Genomic DNA, 19,597 nt, shown 5'->3' with positions numbered 1-19,597 from the left:
AGGAAGGTGAGGTATATACAGATTTTCCAAAGTCTTTATTAGCCACTTCTCCAATATGGTAGGTGCGGAAGGCGATGACATCACGATCGACGAAACTCTCCAGGCCACCAACTGCAGGGACACCAGATCCACCTCTTACGATGGCTACTGTTAGCCATCCATTGCCATGTGAAAACGTATCATTCAAGTCAATACTGAAATTGAGTCTGCAACCACGAAACACTCGTCGAAGGACCCTGTGTGTTTCGTGGTTGCAGACTCAATTTCAGTATTGACTTGAATGATACGTTTTCACATGGCAATGGATGGCTAACAGTAGCCATCGTAAGAGGTGGATCTGGTGTCCCTGCAGTTGGTGGCCTGGAGAGTTTCGTCGATCGTGATGTCATCGCCTTCCGCACCTACCATATTGGAGAAGTGGCTAATAAAGACTTTGGAAAATCTGTATATACCTCACCTTCCTCACTATCCCTGTACACTAGAAGTAGACGTAAGGTTTCTGTTAATGAATCTGTATATATTTGGATTAAAGGTAAAGGATGTTGTGAATATATAAAGTTTGTGGGAGACTGTACTGTATATTTCCATAAATAAACTGATTGCTAGCGTAGCCCTGTATTCTGTAGCGTAGCTGAGAACCTGTAAACGTACATCTAGAACCTGTCGGCCATAGAGTATGTAACAGCATGTTCCATGTTAAAGTTCTTATCAGTTTGACCTTTGACCCTATCGCGCTAGGCTGGCTTACGCAATCGTGGCAGCGCGCCAGCCGCAGACTCGACGCTCTAAGGAGACGCGAGCACTCTAGTGTGACTAGTGCTCGCGTCCGGGATAACGCGCGGCTGGCACTGTGAAATCGGCTAAGTCCGAATCAAGGTCACGCGCTTACAGAAGATACCGTCGACGTTCCCGTCAAACTGTCTACAAAACTATCGAGAACATTGAAATGACAACTTCTGCTGCTGACAAGAAGAGTAACAAGTTGAAGAACATTTCTGCCAGTGAACTCGTCGAAGGACCCTGTGTGTTTCGTGGTTGCAGACTCAATTTCAGTATTGACTTGAATGATACGTTTTCACATGGCAATGGATGGCTAACAGTAGCCATCGTAAGAGGTGGATCTGGTGTCCCTGCAGTTGGTGGCCTGGAGAGTTTCGTCGATCGTGATGTCATCGCCTTCCGCACCTACCATATTGGAGAAGTGGCTAATAAAGACTTTGGAAAATCTGTATATACCTCACCTTCCTCACTATCCCTGTACACTAGAAGTAGACGTAAGGTTTCTGTTAATGAATCTGTATGTGCACTGTCAGGGTGCACTCTGGCTTATCAGATTTTTCTATAGCAATGGCAAAACATAAGTCACAATTGTTGCAGTTGGGGATTTGTGGATGAATCTTGTTCATTGTTTCCTTTAATGACTTTATTGTGAAGTTACTTAGCAAAGGGAAAGGATGCGAAGAAGCAGTCTGTTATCATGTTCTCTCCTTGGTTTAGAAATGGCTCCATTCGATGGAAAATGACATACTGTCCCAATAGCTGGTTGTCTGGTCAGCCTACTTCCTCACCAATCTGTGAAAAGGCAAAACATGTCACTTCTGCAGGTATTCAGAACATGAGTCCATGTTTGGCATGAACTAAGTAACCCCACTCCTTTCTTTGCTTGGAAGTAATTGCTCATCAGTTGCAATCTTTTCATCAGGACAGTAGTAGTTTTGCATGAACCTGTTCCCTATTTCAGAAATAAGCATGAACTTGTCAGCAGGAAGCACTGAGCTCTGGATGTCTTCTCATTGAGGCAAAGGAATATGATAAGTTCATAGAAAATGGTCTTTCATCATTTTTATCCCTGATAAAATTAGGCCTATAAGAACGTGGACAAATGTCATCCATGAAAACGCCTTAAATATAAAAAGGACCTCTTGGCATTAGTGATACCAATCATTGTCTCCAATTTCTCCAACATTACAGTCCAAATGGTGTTTTTATTTCATTTTGAGCATATGGTTCTGTGTGTTTTTTTTAATGATATGCAGCATTGATTCATCAAAAAGAAGTCAGAAGTCAGTGATGATGCGATCATCCACTCAGTGGCAGACAAATGCAGTAGGCCCTCCTCTTTCCTGTAGGACATGCAAAGCAGTCCTTCTTCCAGGTGATGAAATGTTAATGACCACCCTCATTCTGTTCAATCCCTAGCTACCATCTTCACTGTTATATCAGTTGACTCATGAGACTGTTGTGGAAAGAAATGAAATGGATAGACATTCCGTATGGTAACTCTTTATTAGTCTCTCTCTCTCTCTCTCTCTCTCTCTCTCTCTCTCTCTCTCTCTTCATTGCAGTTGTCTGTGGTGGGAAATCATCATGTGAACCCGTTAAGTCACTTTCTGATTCACTATCTGATTTCTTGAGAATACCAAAAATCTCTTCATTAACAAAACTGCACTGACACAACATAATTGAAAATACATGTTACAGGGAATAAAAAGGAAAAGGAACAGTAAACAGTAAACAGTAACTGGTGAGCTCAGTAACAACAGCAGCACATGAAATATGATTGAAAAGTTATGTCAAATTGTCCAGTGTGGAAACCATTGTGACCGTGTATATCATCATTCAAGACAGTGACTGTTAACCAAAGCAATATCAAAAACAAGTACTTATATAAATATATTATAAAAAGGAGTTACATAAGGGATCAATCGACTCCTTCCGCTCTTCTAGATATACAAAGTCTGTTCAAACACAGTAGCATCAAGCTACCACTCTCTAAATTAGCCAAAGTACAGTACCACTACAATAGCATCTGCGTAAGAGCAATCCATTCAACACTGACCAATGCTCTGTTCTTGAAAATAACAAAACCCTCTCTGCATATTTGGTGCTAGTACCAGGCAGATAAATTTATATTGCAGAGTATTCCCCAACAATTCTAAATTAGTGGACCTACAGGACTACAGGAGCTTCTTCAGAAAAAGATCCTTTCTATATTGAAACAAAAAGTATACTGTAGAATAGTAATTGCTGTTTAACATGAATGGTTCCCTACTACGCAGTACACCTGATGAACTAATGCTTTGAAATTCCTTTTTCTCAGCTACTTGCTTCCTGCAGCAACCATCTGCTCCCGAAATGTGAAATATGAAACATTAACAACATAATCATGAGAATTGTGAGGATACTTAGACCAGATGTGGCTAAAGCATTCACTGATGGATGAAAATTAAATGATGTACATTATGTTGGAAGCACCTTATATTCCCCTGATCTCCAAGCAGAATCCTCATACTATCTGCCTAGTTTTTGTTGTGGTCTTCTGTCCAGAGACTGGTTTGATGTAGATCTCCATGCTACTCTATCCTGTGCAAGCTGCTTCATCTCTGAGTAACTACTGCAACCTACATCCTTTTGAATCTGTTTAGTGTATTCATGCCTTTGTCTCCCTCTGCGATTTTTACCCTCTGGACTTCCCTCCAATGCTAAATTGATGATCCCTTGATGCCTCAGAACGTGTCCTAACAACCGATCCCCTGTTCTAGTCAAGTTGTGCCATAAATTCCTCTTCTCCCATTATTCTATTCAGTACCACCTCATTAGTCATGTGATCTACCCATCTAATCTTCAGCATTCTTCTGTAGCACCACATTTCAAAAGCTTCTACTCTCTTCTTGTCTAAACTATTTATTATCCATGTTTCACTTCCATACATGGCTACACTCCATACAAATACTTTCAGAAAAGACTTCCTGACACTTAAATCTGTACTCAATGTTAACAAATTTCTCTTCTTCAGAAACACTTTCCTTGCCATTGCCAGTCTACATTTTATATTCTCTCTACTTCGTCATCATCATCAGTTATTTTGCTCTCCAAACAGCAAAACTAATCTACTGCTTTAAGTGTATCATTTTCTAATCTAATTCCCTCAGCATCACCTGATTTAATTTGACTACATTCCATTATCTTCATTGTGCTTTTGTTGAGGTTCATCTTATATCATCCTTTCAAGACACTGTCCATTCTGTTCAACTGCTCTTCCAGGTCCTTTGCTGTCTCTGACAGAATTACAATGTAATCGGCAAACATCAATGTTTTTATTTCTCCATGGATTTTAATTCCTACTCCAAATTTTTCTTCTGAACCATGAACCTTTCGGTTGGTGGGGAGGCTTGCGTACCTTAGCGATACAGATAGCTGTATCATAGGAGCAACCACAACGGAGGGGTATCGATTGAGAGGCCAGACAAATGTGTGGTTCCTGAAGAGGGGCAGCAGCCTTTTCAGTAGTTGTAGGGCAACAGTCTGGATGATTGACTGATCTTGCCTTGAAACATTAACCAAAACGGCCTTGCTGTGCTGGTACTGCAAATGGCTGAAAGCAAGGGGAAACTACAGCCGTAATTTTTCCCAAGGGCATGCAGCTTTATTCTCTGTCTTAGAATATGTCAATGGTTACACTAAAAGCAGTGGCTTTCGTTGCAAGTTCTCCAATTTACAGGGCTGCTGGAACTAAATGATATGCTTATCATATCTGACTCATTAAGTGTGCTATTGACTTTCAGCACTCCAGCAAAAAGGTTAGATGACACTCTTCATTTGATCAACATGATGCAGAAGGCAGTGGACTACAGTGGTATGGAACTTTGATGAATTTCCTCTGGGTACCAGAACATCAAGGCAGTTAAGAAAATGAGTACATTAATATTGTTGCATGAAAGCCACATGCTTAAGCCCTACTGCAGTTCAACAGATCACATCCCTAAACTTAAATCAAGGGCATGTGGCATGTGTAGAGAGGAGTGGATGGAAACACTACAGTGTAGTGTGTGCTGGTACTTTAATCAGCAACGAATTTTCTCCAGATCATGTTTTATGGATTGGATATGTTTTAAATTGCACCTAATATCAGTCACAAGAATGTGATGCCTTCATAGGAACTTCCTCAGTCACCTCCATGATGTAGGCATGAGAGATGTCCCAATGAGTTTCTGTGACTCAACATAAGAAGATTATTTAAATCCATTTTCGTATGAAGACATTGCTATTACCAAGTCACTTTGGGACAGAGAATTGCGTGACCTCCTCCTCCTCCTCCTCCTCCTCCTCCTCCTTTTTTAATGTCTTATCTGAAAATTACCATAAGCAGTTAGTCAGAGAACTGACTCATGAGGGTATCATCTTAGATCTGCTGGTTACAAACAGGCTCAAACTTTTCAACTCATTTCATGCAGAACAGGGAATCAATGATCGTAATGCCATTATAGCATCACTGGCTGCATTGTAAATAGAAATTTAAAGACATGTAGGAGGCTCAGTAAGTGTATAACAGATTTCAGGTTACCTGATCAGTAACATCAAACATTTATCTTTTTGTTGAGATAAATGTACAGAATCAAGATTATTGTACAGTATCTCAGGCAGGTATGTATTGAGCAAAAATTGTGAGGCCTGGGAAATGCCCACTGTGTTCTGACAGCTTTGTTAAAAAGCTGTTTCAGATGCAATGAGAGCTTCGTCCCAGTTTTGGTCTTGGCTGTACAGAGTGTACATAAAGTACGGGAACACTTTCAATTATTTATTACACTAGAACTAAACATTGTACAGATGTCATACGTATAGCATTTTGAAGAGAAACTTTGAAAGTTTTTTTTTTTTTTTTTTTTTTTTTTTTACAAACATACGATATGCGAACCCGGCAGACGTCAATACAGTAATCGAATTCTAGCCGTACCCGCCCCAACATGGCATCGTCGACTGTGGCAGTCACTTCCTGTATCCTCTCTCAGAGCTCTGCTACATCATGTGGTAGGGGCAGTACATACACGAGATCTTTAACGTGTTCCCACAGAAAAAAGTCACACAGAGTGAGATGCGGTGTTTTTGTCAAACTCCAACACACGGAAAGCTCGCTCCGCACCTGTACTCGGCATGTTTGCGACTACCGCTGACTATCGGCAAATTACCAAACTACACTGTGGTGCTATACATGCAAAAAAACTTTCAGGGTTTCTCTTCAAAATGACATATGTATGATATCGGTACAATTTTTGGTTCTTGTGCAATAAATAATTGAAAGTGTTCCCACACTTTATGTATACCCTGTGTAGCCAAGACCCTGTAAACAAACGAAAAATTAATGAAGCAAAAATTAACATAAGTTGAACTGCGCATGAAGTGTTTAATGAATTCAAAAGTAAAATTCTATCTATCAAATTCCTGAAAAGTTTTAGTTGTACGTTAAATCAGTAAATGGATTAAAGCCGTATGTCAAGAGTCTCAGTGACCATAGTGGCACCGAAGCACAGGATGACAGAGAAAGACCAAAATACTGAATTCCTTTTTCTGAAACTGTTACACTGAGAAAGATCATGTTGAAATTCCTTCTTTCAATCATAGTATGACTTTCAGAATGACAGATATTGAAGTAAGTGACCACAGAACAGCAAATCTGGACCACATGGGATACCTATGCAGTTCTACGTACAGTATGTGAAAGTACTTGATCCTCTTCTATTAGCAATCTACTGTAGGTTGCTTGAGGGACAAAGAGTTCCTAGTGAGTAGAAAAAAGTGCATCTCCTTCAAGTCTTCAAGAAGAGTCATCAAATCAAAGACAGTTAATCTCCTTATACCTAATGTTTTGCTACCTGTGGATAATTGATTGTTGTATATGTTCCATTGAATGCTTCCTGTGTTTCATTAGTTTGGTCTTGTTCTGTATCTGTTTCATATCTTGTTGTTCCAGGTATATTGCAGGACGGCAGAATTTGCTATCCCAGGCAGAAACTAAAGGGTTGGATGCGTTTGTAAGAGTTTTCTCTTTGCCAGCTCTTATATTTCTGTCTTTAGCAGAGCTTGACCTCCGTACGGTGAACTGGACGTTTTTATTGTCAATACTGGTGGCAAAGAGCATTGTATTTTTATTAGTAGTTATCATCACATTACTTATTAGTCGTCCTGTGAACCCTGCTCGGGCAGGGCTCTTCGCCATCTTTTGTACACAGAGTAATGACTTTGCAATTGGCTATCCGATAGGTAAGTTTTATTTTTAGTGAAAGCTAATATTTTAATTATAAATGTAGATTTTTGACTGTTGTTCACTGTATGAATCGTCTGCAACAATGAGTTGTGAGGGTGACAATATGTCACTGAGAATGTACTACCAGAATTAGGTGATGAGTAGTTTTTGTGAACTTATTGTAAATGTATTTTTGAGTCTCTGAAGAGAGAGATTGTGTGGGAGGAAACCTGACACTTTTAGTGATTCTGATTGTCTCAGTCTGTAATTCAAATTTCTTATGCACGCTTTTCAGCTGTTCTCATCATCTAAATTTCTAAGACCTCATCCTCCAAACCACCCATGTCACTGTCTTCTTCCATATTTTTCTGGGATGTTACATCAGGGGTGGCCAAGATTTTGGAGCACAGGCCAGAGCTCACAGCCATGCTTATCATTTCCCCCCGCTGCCACACCATGCCATCTGAGCGTGAGGAGGGGGAAGAGGGGAAAACAGCGAATGTGCCACATTTAAATGGCAGTGCCGTCGATTTTATATTTCACATTTCTCAACAACATAGATCACAAACAAAACAAGTTTTCAGTATTAATGAATTACTTTTGGCACACTGAAGACATATTATAATTTTTACCTGGTACCAACTATCAGCATACACAAACACAGACAATTTCATAGAGTTTTGCACTCAAGTTGCCACATAATTGTGATTTATTAGATTCATAATTGAAAAACAGCCTTTCACACAAATATGTTGGTCAAAATATTATAGCACTCTTGCCACCTCATTTTGGAGACTTGGAAAATCTACTTGAGGAAAGCAGTGTAGACGTCCTGGAGAGTTTTAACGTGAAACGATTTGTCATTGCAACTGAAATTACCTCACAGGTCAGTCAGTTACATCTGCATGTGCACAGGGTGCTTTCACCTGAAATGACAAATGGTCTCAAAAACAAGTGTAAGACTGACAGTGTCCTCAAAACCTTCATAGAAGTGTCCTTTTAAATCTTGCAAGGTCACAGTGAATTTTCAAACCTCGCGCTTTCTGTAATGCCAGTGAGTTTAGGGAACTTGACTGTATTCTACAATATGACTTTCTTTTTAAATGCATCCCTATCCAGTCAGAAAGAAGAAAACTTGCAGTGTTTTACTGTGGGCAATATGTGGTCAAGTGTACTTAAAATGCGAAGTCTGCAATCCATTCCCGATATTTTAATTTTTGTTCCTGCACTCCTTTTTCCTTCATAAATTCAACAATAGTGAGTTTGAAATCAAAAAATCATTACAGGCATGCCTGTTGACTTAATAAATGTACTTTGTAGTAATATATGAAGTTTCCATACTCTTCTTGTATTTCTATTAAAAGCTGTTGCAACTGATGATGGAATAATGGGCGAAACTTAAGGAATTTTACCATTCATACCACCAATTTCTCCAAATGCTCCATGCCTGCAAATTTAGCACAAAGTACTTCTTGTGGTACAGAACAATGAACCCCATCTGTCGATCATTGTAAATTTGTGCTCTTTCATTGTCATCTAAATGTTTAAATTCTCTCTGCATGGTACTATAATGTCATTTCATAGCAAATAAGCAGTAGCCGTTGCCTACGGTGTAGTTCCCATTCATTTTAAAAGAATATGAGAATAGAGCACTAGACTGCCTCTTTTTGTGCAAACAGTCACTAGACCTGTGAATGTCCTTCATACCATGAACAAATAGCAAAAATTAAACAGCACTGCCACCATAGTTCTGCTGAACTAGTAGAGTTGTGCCAACCAAAAAATGCCGCATCGCAATGTTAAATGAAATGTTGTGTTGTTCTGGGTACTTCTGAGAAGGACCAAGCAAACGTGAGTGATAGACTGGGCCTTAGCATGCCTACGGCCTCCACACGCTGCACACATGAAATCTGGCATGCTGTTGTCAGCCCTGTGTTACATTTAGTTTGTGGAGAGTTAAAAGGGAGAACCATTTGAACTTTGGTCTGTTTAATCATTAGGCAGGGATATGAAAACCTCTGTGAGCTGATTGAATATCAGGCATCCAGTGTTTTCAGAGTGTGATATCCATTAGCTGATGAAATAGCTGGAAAGGATTTAACCAAGTTACAAAATATAATAAATCGGTTGACGCTGTATGTTTGGACAGTGTCTGCATTTGTTTGGTGATCCAGTGCAGCAAGAGATCAAGAAAAGCAAAGAGAAGTTCAGTAGCTAGGAGAAATTTCAGGTGGAAATTGAGAAAGGCTTTTGCAGGAGTCAGCAACGAGTTTACTAGGCAGTAGAACAACTGAAGTAGAGTTGAGGAGGAGAATACAATGTCATGTAGATATTTGGATCTGTGCCACTTGGTGAATCCTAATTTAGTGGAAGCTGATGAAATTTCTTTGGTGCATGGAGTAATATTGATAGCAACTCTTAACCAGAGAAATTTCAGCTTGTCGAGCCATTGCTCTTGCGAGGGTATTGTGTGTGAAATGGTGTCTTCTAAAACAAGACACAAACCCCTCCAACTTCCGCTGCCTATAGCCAGTGAGCCTCATATCTGTATGAAGATTGGTATGAAAGTCTATTGGTTTAGTAAAAGTCACACTGTCTACTGCTTTGTATCTCTATACATGTTGAACAAGTAGAGATCTTACACAATTCAGAGAATGGGGTCATCTGAGAATAACAAATGAAAATTCTTCCAGAAAAGCATAGTGGCCCTCACAGAATATTATGGAAAAGGTAGTGTTGTCATGAATAATTAGCAGCATGTGACTCATTCTATAAAGGTATCAAAGATTTTATAATTGTACAGGGTGGTAACTGCTCAACTATAGGTTTAGCATCAAGAAAGATTTTTTTTGAAGTGTGATTCACAGTACAAGGAGGATCCTCATGCGTGATTTGGTGCTGAATGATAATCTTCATATCTGACATCTCTCATATTATGTTGAATATGAAATGTATCTATATCATTCTTCATAACTTTATTGAATCAGGATCTCAATTGTAACTATGAAATAGACTTTAAAAATGCTGTGACATTACTCAGAATTATTCATTGGTTTTTTTGTGAATTTCTTTAGTGTTTCTTGTCAAGGCACATTTTGGGATTATCCCATCATCTCATGACCTGATAAGTAAGCAAAATCTCTTTCTTACAGATGGTAGATGTTACGAGTGTCTCTAATGGTAATTACAATAAGACAACAGTCAAGTGTTTCCAGAATGAGATTTTCACTCTGCAGCGGAGTGTGCGCTGATATGAAACTTCCTTGCAGATTAAACCGGTGTGCCGCACCGAGACTCGTACTCGGGACCTTTGCCTTTCGCGGGCAAGTGCTCTACCAACTGAGCTCCCCAAGCACGATTCACGCCCCACCCTCACAGCTTTACTTCCGCCAGTTCCTCGCGGCCAAGTGCTCTACCAGGCAAAGGCAAAGGTCCCGAGTTCGAGTCTCGGTCCGGCACACAGTTTTAATCTGCCAGCAAGTTTCAGTCAAGTGTTTTATTGTAATGACTCTTGTAACATCTACCATATGTAAAAAGAAATTTTGCTTGCTTATCAGGTCATTGGATGATGGAATAATCCCGAAACACGTCATGACAAGAAACGATAAAGAAATTCACAAAAACAGTGAATAATTCTGAGCAACCTTGCAGCATTTCATAATTACTATGATAATAGTTGCATTCATCTTTCAGAATTTCCAATCCAAATTGGGTCTCATTTGCATTCTTATATTTCATCAAATACCAGATTCTGCCTTTCATGTTGTGAATGTCTAAATTGTGAACATGTAATTATGGATAAGTTTTCCAAGGACATACTCTTTCTTAATCACTAGAAATACATTAGTCATTATATTATCACTTTTTCATGATTTTATGCTTTTATGGATGCACCGCACTATTTAGAAAAAATTACACATGCCATTTTTATTTATATGTTGCAGTTTGAAATCTATGATGATAGATTTATTTGTTTGAACAAAAATATGTTAAGAATAGTACTCAGATAAGGGGAATTTTAGTGTGTATTTTAGTTCTATATTTTGCATATCTAATCAATTAAGACTAATGATAGAATTTTTTTCGTATTATGTCAGACATAATTACAGAACATATGTTAGCTAATGTAATTATGCACCTAAGTAATGTAATGATTGTCAAATATGTACGAGGGTCACTCCAAAAGAAATGCACACTATTTTTGTAAAAATAAAGTTTTTATTCTGCATGTGTGAAAGTTTTACAGTGTGTAGATACATCCTTCCCACTTGTTTTCAAACTTAGTTCAACCTGTTCCTGTGAGTGGTGCCGTCACAGCATGTCTTCAAATGGCTGCTACACTTGACGTTCGTCAGAAGCAATGTGCTCTCATGGAATTCCTGTGCTGTGAAAACGAGACAGTGGGCAACATCCACAAGAGATTGAAAAACATGTATGGAGATGCTGCTGTCAATCACAGTACAGTTAGTCGGTGGGCAAGCAGGTTACGTGATTGTCCTCGCAGCGGCAGGCCTCATACTGCACACACTACAGACAATGTGCAGAGAATTGACGAATTGGTGACTGCTGACAGACGCATCACAATGAACGAATTGTCACACTACGCTGGGATAGGGGAAGGAAGTGTTTGCAGAACACTGAAAGTGTTGGCGTCAAAAAAGGTCTGTGCCAGGTGGGTTCCCAGAATGTTGACAGTGGCTCACAAAGAAACAAGGAAAACGGTATGATGCGAACTTTTGGAGCAGTATGAGAATGGTGGGGATGAATTTCTTGGAAGAATTGTGACAGGTGATGAAACATGGCTCCATCATTTTTCACCAGTCGAAGAGGCAACCAATGGAGTGGCATCATGCAAATTCACCCAAGAAAAAAAAAAAAATTCAAAACCACACCTTCTGCTGGAAAAGTAATGGCTACGGTGTTTTTCGATTCCAAAGGCCTATTGCTTGTGGACATCATGCCAAGTGGAACCACCATAAGTTCTGATGCATATGTGACGACACGAAGAAACTTCAAGCTCGACTGAGTTGTGTTCGACCATATCGGCAAAAGCAGGATGTTTTTCTGTTGCATGACAATGCATGGCCACATGTCAGTTAAAAAACCATGGAAGCGATCACAAAACTCGGATGGACAACACTGAAACACCTGCCTTACAGTCCTGACCTGGCTCCATGTGACTATCATCTCTTTGGGAAACTGAAATACTCTATTCGTGAACAAGGTTTGAAGATGATGACTCCCTTGTGCTCACTGCCAAACAGTGGCTCCAACAGGTTGGTCCAGAATTTTACCGTGCGGGTATACAGGCGCTGGTTCCAAGTGGCGTAAGGCAGTTGAGAGGGATGGAAATTTTGTGGAGAAATGAAAATGTTATTCCTAAGGGATGTATCTACACATTGTAAAACTTTCAAACATGTAGAATAAAAGATGGATTTAAAAAAAAATAGTGTGCATTTCTTTTGGAGTGACCCTCGTAAAAGTAATTGTGATACTGTTGTTTGAATAGCCCATTCACCAGTTTAACTTCATCTTATAAAAGTACATTAGCTGATTTTTAATTTCTAATCTTTTCAGTGGCAGCCCTGTATTCGAATGTACACCCTGAATATGCCAGTTACCTGTATTTGATGGCACCCATATCCTTAGCAATTTTAAATCCTATAGGATTTATCTTAATGGAAATTGGAAGACACAATAGCACAACATCGTCTGAACTATTTCAGCAGCATAGTAAAATATATTTGATTCTGTCTGTTGCAAGGAGCATTATGTGCAACCCCATTGTGTTTATGACCATCTTTGGAATCATTGGCAACTTGATATTTGATCACCATTTGCCATCAATTATATCTGGCTTATTAAAGGTATCAGATACTACATTATTATTAATTGCTGTAATAATTGCATCTTTAATAAAAATTGTGTGTGTGTGGGGGGGGGGGGGGGAGGGGGGTTACATGCTTTTTCTCCCCATCCTCTGTTTTATTTCAAGTTTAGTTCCCATTCTTCAAGCTCTTGATTGCCTTCACTTCATTATCACAAGTGTAATCTCTTGTTAATCCATTGTTGCTTGTGTCCATCCCCCCTCCTCCCAATGCATTTATTCCCTGCTTTTTGTCTGGTTTTCCATTATCTAGAATTTACTTAAGTTTGTCATGAGATTTGTAATTTCGGCAGTTAGATTCTGTACGAAAATTTTGTGAAACTCTAATGCTTGTTGTTCATGAAATTAGGTGAACATTGAGAAAGACTGTTAAATGTTAACAAGTACAACAGCATAACAAATAATAAACATTATAATCTTCCAAAATCATGGAATAATAATTGGTAGCTATGGCAAATTCATTCTTTTACATTCCAACTGTTCATGTGGTATTTTGGACCAGATTGTATTAAAATGTGTGAAAATTTAGCGTGTAGAATCTGTCTTTTTTTCTAGTAGCTTTTGGAATGGCTTAACCACTCAAAATATTAATTAAGGTGGCATTTTCACTTTATCTTTGACATGACCAGTACAACTCAAATACTGTGTTGTATTCATTCTGTAAACAGTCATTCTAAAGTGTGTACTAGTAACTTCTAAAGAAAGAGGTCTGTGATGAAAGCCACAGTTACTATTGTTCTACTGCCTACATAAATTTTTGATCACAAGAGGCAAGGAACACGCTGGCTTTGGAGTCAAGAATATGAATTACTGCTTTGTTGTGGTTTCGAAGAATTTGAGAAAGCTTTAGCTTCAGTTTCAATTAAATCTGCACTAACAGCCCTCCAGGATCAGGATATTTATTCAACTTACGTTAGTATACTTCATTTGTGCGGCCATGATAGCGCATCCATTAGACTTTATCAGGAGTGTAAGAAATTCGGAATTGGAAGAGGACCCAGTCGGGGAGACTTTGTATACCAAAACTAATCTCTGTGATCCTAGAAGTAGTTTCCTGATCCTTGAAATGGGAGAGTGAAGAAAAATACATGTTAATGGAACGTATCTGAACCACTTTCATTTTAGTGATGACATTGTACTATTTGCCCCAAGTTCGGATAAACTTCAACAATAAATGGAAGGACTTAATGCAGCCAGTTTGAAAGTAAGCCTGATAGTCAACTATAGGAGCATTATAGTAATATAATCTGAACACAATGAAAAGAAAGTTATGCAAGTAAACAGTGAAGTCATAGAACCAGTTGACAAATTTCTTTACTTATGGTAGTTCGAGATGTGTGGATGGACATCAAAAGAAATGAACAGAAGAATAACAATGACTTTGTATGCTTTTGGTAAATTATTGGTACTCAAAATGAAGCTTCTGATGTGTCTGAAAAGGAAAGCTCACAATCGGTATGAATTACCGATTTTGACTTATGGCAGTGAGGTATGGAACTGTAATGTGAAAACAATTCAACAACTGAGAGTTGTGAGAAGTCTAGATATTCATGTAGGGGACAATGGCAGGAGACATTCAAGGACTCAAATGTGTCATATCCCAAATATGTGAGTGGAATTCATAATTATGACTGTAATTTCAATGAAAAGGGCATGAGTGGGACATACAGTTACGCAAAATGATGGTACATGACTAACAAAGTGCTCTTCTTGATTCCAAGACATAAGAAAATTATAAGATGACAGTGTAATAGAAGACAGATGACATTAGAAAAGATTCAGAAGCAACATAGATGGGTATAACTGAAGATCATAATGCCTGGAAATGTCTGGGGAGGCATGTCAAATATTGTTGATGGTGGTGGTGAAAAGCCTGGGATAAAATATAAGTATGTATGTGTGACTAGATAACTTCTGTAGAAGACGCACTGAGCAGCAGAGAGATATGTGTACACACACACTCATGTACATACACGTGCATAAATGAAACCCATCCATGCCAAACTATCAGGCATTTTGCACAAGAGAAGGGTTGAAGGCTAGTAGTCCACATAGGTATTGCTTGTTCACTGAAATGCTGGGTAAACGAAGTACTTAATTATAAGGCATTAAGTCTCCTGATGAAGTATCTAGTTAGTAGCTACTGCTGTGTACTTTTGGGATCTTCAATGGGAGAAAGCCTGTGACACAAAGTCAGTGTTTTCATATTTTCTAGTTGAAAGCTATAATTTACCTTTTTTGCTATGCTTTCATACTGATTTCTGTTATTGTTTGACAGGTATTGGGTTCTGCATTTACTGCTGTGGCATTGTTTTCACTTGGATTGCGGATGGTTGGAAAAATGCATACTTTAAATGGTTCATCACTTCTTGTGCCTGGAGTTCTTATTGCTGTGAAATTGTAGGTAGCAACTGAGTATGAAACTATTTTTTAAATTTTCATTTCAAGGAAAAAAAAAACCACCTCATTGATTACCATAGTAGTCAGATTATTGCTGTGTAATGTGGTGTATTTTGAAGATTGTAGAAGCTTCATATAGGAAGTTCTGAAATGCAAATGTTATTTTTTCATTTAACCATGATCAGTATATTGTGGCCGCTATTTGGATATTTATTTAACATATTTTTAAGGTATAGAATAATTACTGTATCCATCCATAGGCTACTTGGATAGCTTGGATTGTTGAATATTATTACTCTATGTCTGAACTGCTGGAGATGGCAGTCATGTGTGCGTGAGGTGTGCTTGCTGATTTGAATGAATGTGTGTATGTGATTCCTTTTCTGAAGAAGACTTTGGCTGAAAACTAAATGTGTAACAGTTCTTTCGTTGTGCCTGTCTGCAACTCACTGTGTCATCTTTGTGGTGAGTAACAATCGATCCTTTACCTCATGCTGTTGATATTCTGTCCTGAAGTTCCATTGTTTTATCAGTATATTAAGGTCTTTCTGAGCAAAAGTTTTAGTTTGATACAGCCCTTGTGTAATGCATGAGATGTCTGACATGCCTTTCACAGTAGTTTATAGCGTTTTATCAGTCTGTGAAGTATGTAGTGAATCATTCTATGATGAGGAGACTTGGTTCATGTGGTCCCACAGCACTACCAGACAGTGAAAGCTGCCAACATCAGTTATTGAAATAAAAGTCTTGTTTTTTTGTTCATAATGCCAGACTTTGTCCAAAAATTACAATTTACTGGATGCAATTTGTAATGTATCTCCTCCATAACTGATAACTCAATAAATAGTTCTCTTTCTCTTCCGAATGCGAAAATATTTTGTTGAGCCCAACCTACATAGGTAGGAATGATCATCAAAATAAAATAAGAGAAATCAGAGCTTGAACAGAAAGGTTTAGGTGTTCGTTTTTCCCGCGCGCTGTTCGGGAGTGGAATGGTAGAGAGATAGTATGATTGTGGTTCGACGAACCCTCTGCCAAGCACTTAAATGTGAATTGCAGAGTAGTCATGTAGATGTAGATGAAATGCTGACCACACCTTTTGCACCATTTTCCTGTTTCTATTTCGCTCAACAGTGCAACCATTATTTGTTAGACTATATTACCCATTTATAATGGACACACTGTCATAGGTCTCTGTAAGGAAGCATAATGCAGTGCTCGGAATGTGTCCATTTCCTCAGCGAGGGAAGTAAGCTGTTGTAGACTAGCCTAACATTATACAGGGGTTCCACTCAAACCTCCTTGATTTCAAGGACCCAGGAGAGAAAAACCACAGTAAATATGACAATGAAAAATGCAACACATTGTAGAGCATCTCAAAGAATTTATATTTCCACGTCAGAAGTGCCAAGTATCGTCACCAGACTGCAGCATGGTCGCATGAAGTGTAAATGGCGACTCCACAGCAACGCGCGCAAGCAGTAGTGCAGTTTGCAGTAACAAAATCGCCAATTACTGTGCAAAGAAATTATTGTCATGTGTATGAATGTGATCCACCTGATGTGAAAACATTTAAGGAATGGTATAGGAAGTTTCTGGCAACAGGAAGTGTTCTGAAACATTCTGGTGGTGCATGCTACAGAGTTTTCCAGAGACAGTGGAGGACATCAGACAAACGTTTATCAGAAGCTCACGTAAGTCAATTCGTCAATCATCTAGGCAACTTGATTTACCTTGATCAACATTGCATCTTGTAGTTCACCAGCGTCTTTGTACGTGTGCTTATGATGTGCAAATTTGGCAACATCTGATGCCAAACGACAAACAACGCTGGCAACAATTTGCTGCGGATATGTTGCAGCATATTGATATGGATGCCAGCTTCCTGGAAAGGTGTTTATTCTCAGATGAGATCAGGAAGGGTTAACAGGCATAATGGTTGGATTTAGGGTTCGCAAAATCCGCACCTTGTCATTGAACATGTTTGTGATAGTCCTAAACTAAATATTTGGTGTGGGCTAATGCATGGCAGGATTGCTGGACTTACTTTGTGGAAAAAGCAGTGAATGTTGGAGCAGTTTGTTTACCCTCAGATACAAGTCTTGCAACCCAACATCATTTTTCAACAAGATGGAGCTCTGCCACATTGGTCAATGGTTGTTCACAAGTTCCTGGATAGGAAATTTCCCAATCGCGTGGAGGACCCATTGCCTGGTCACATGTTCACCTAACATTACGCCGCTTGATTTCTTCATGTGGGGATTCGTGAAGGAGTGCGTGTATGTGACCAAAGTGGACGATATTCCTACATTGTGACATCAACTCATAATGCGATTGCAACAATGACAGAGGAAATGTTTCAATGAACTTTGCAAGAAATTGAATATAGACTCAATATTCTTCGTACTACTAATGGTTCACATGTAGTGGTGTATTGATGATAAATAAATCAATTCTTTGAGATGCTCTACAATGTGGTGCCCCTTTTTCATTGTCGTATCTACTGTGTGTGTGTGTGTGTGTGTGTGTGTGTGTGTGTGTGTGTGTGTGTGTGGTTTACTCTGTTAGTTGTGACATTCCCCCCACCTGTTCTGCTCTTGGTTCAACATGTCTTGAAGTCTCGTTATCTTGAAGTCTTTGAAATAATATCCTGAAAACTGACTTTACTGCCAAATGATTCACAACTCACAAAACTTGAAGTTAAGGGGTTCTTTTCTGCTTTATTCGCATTTTGAAGATTTTGATGGCCAGTTCCAGTTGTACAGTACACTTTTTTTGCTGGTAAAGAGAATCACAAATATTTTTTTTTGTAATCTTGTCTACTATTTAATAATTCCGTTTTAATGCAGTAACAAAGTATTCAGTGAACATCATAGTGATAACTTGACAAAGTATACCACACAACAGATGCAGTGCACACATTGTCATGTAGAAAGTTGACACACAATTAAAATATCCAGTATGTATGTTTCTGAAACAGTCACATTTAGATATTGTGTGTTTACTACTGCACCTGAGATTTTAAGATACACAGATGTTATATGGTTATTTGATGATCACAGATCTTTACAAGTGAGTAAAACAAAGATGTTAAGTGGGTTAAGTGGTTGCTAATCTCACACAGATTCTTTACTCAATCTGATATAAAGATGCTTCATGATTGCTTGCCAGTAGCAGACTGGCGATTTTGGGTGGGGTGGGCTGTTTAAAGAGTGCCATATAAATTTTTCTTAATCTCAGAAATTACATAACATTTTAAAACCTGCTCGGTTAGACCTTGCTACTTTGAATGGATTATAAGACTTAGGTGTTTCCTGGTTTATGAAAAATGTTGAAGAGTAATAAATTATAAAAGTATATAGAGCCATCTTATGCTTGCATGTTGGGAGTACCCTAATTAGAGTATGACATCCATCTTGAAAATAATTTTACATTATGCTAAATTATCCAAAATCTTAATGGATAGCCTACGTAATTAGTGATTGGTGTCATCTGATTTTGTGGGGGGGGGGAGAGCAACAAAAGTGCAGTGTCAAAGTTCAGAATCTAGCAGACATGTAAGCAAGATATGACATGAAAGATGTAGCTCCTTAGCAACTTAATTGTTAATTATCTTGGAGGTTAATTATTTCCATGCAAAATAAAATGTGTTACTTTAAAGTTGGAATGGAAATCTTTATAATGGTATATGTCATTTTATCCAAATATGCTTATTAGCTCGCAATTTTTTTTCCATTATGTACTGTAGTAAAACTTTCAGTTAGCCATAAATTTTAATTAATTATGTTCCAATGAAAACTGTATATCTTACTGAAATCAGTAAATCCAAATTAATCATATGAATAGTAAATTTAAATGGAACTTTGCCTAAATAGTAATTTGAAATATTTATGTATTTGTTATATATTTTGTGTGTAACTCTATTAAAAATAGAATGAAAAATCAGGAAAAAATTTGGTTATAAATAGGAGCAGAAGACATGAGAGATGGACAGTTTCCAACGTCCTATGTCTTATTGTCTTGTGTCAGTGACATGCACATGCTGAGAATGTGAGTACGTAATTTCGGGCTGTGAGAGTCTGCACTGATGGTAATCTGACCAAGGTAGTTACCCATTACAGTTTTGCAGGTAAAACTGTATTTCTCTACCTTCCATTGATGATGGGCAGCACCACTTCATCCAGTGTAGAGACGTATGTATTGATCCTCTGTTCAGATCTGTTTGTTGGGAAGTGAGTGAGCCTGCAGAAATCATGAACTATGTACTGTCCATGTGGAAAGAAAAAATA

General features: G+C 38.5%; 1 protein-coding gene across 1 annotated transcript in view; it reads left to right on the top strand.

Annotated features, from left to right (window-relative positions):
- LOC126249448 (integral membrane protein GPR155) overlaps nt 1-19,597 on the top strand; it is a 140,470-nt gene that overhangs the window by 53,430 nt on the left and 67,443 nt on the right. Inside the window, exons 3-5 of the mRNA XM_049951101.1 lie at nt 6,749-7,038; nt 12,599-12,888; nt 15,187-15,308. Coding sequence (XP_049807058.1) covers nt 6,749-7,038; nt 12,599-12,888; nt 15,187-15,308 — 702 coding nt within the window. The remainder of the gene's footprint in view (nt 1-6,748; nt 7,039-12,598; nt 12,889-15,186; nt 15,309-19,597) is intronic.

Source organism: Schistocerca nitens, chromosome 3, assembly GCF_023898315.1.
Source record: "Schistocerca nitens isolate TAMUIC-IGC-003100 chromosome 3, iqSchNite1.1, whole genome shotgun sequence".
NCBI classification, from domain to species: Eukaryota; Metazoa; Arthropoda; class Insecta; order Orthoptera; family Acrididae; genus Schistocerca; species Schistocerca nitens.
The sequence above is the reverse complement of the archived record's forward strand: the minus strand, read 5'-3'. Positions and strand labels throughout refer to the sequence as shown.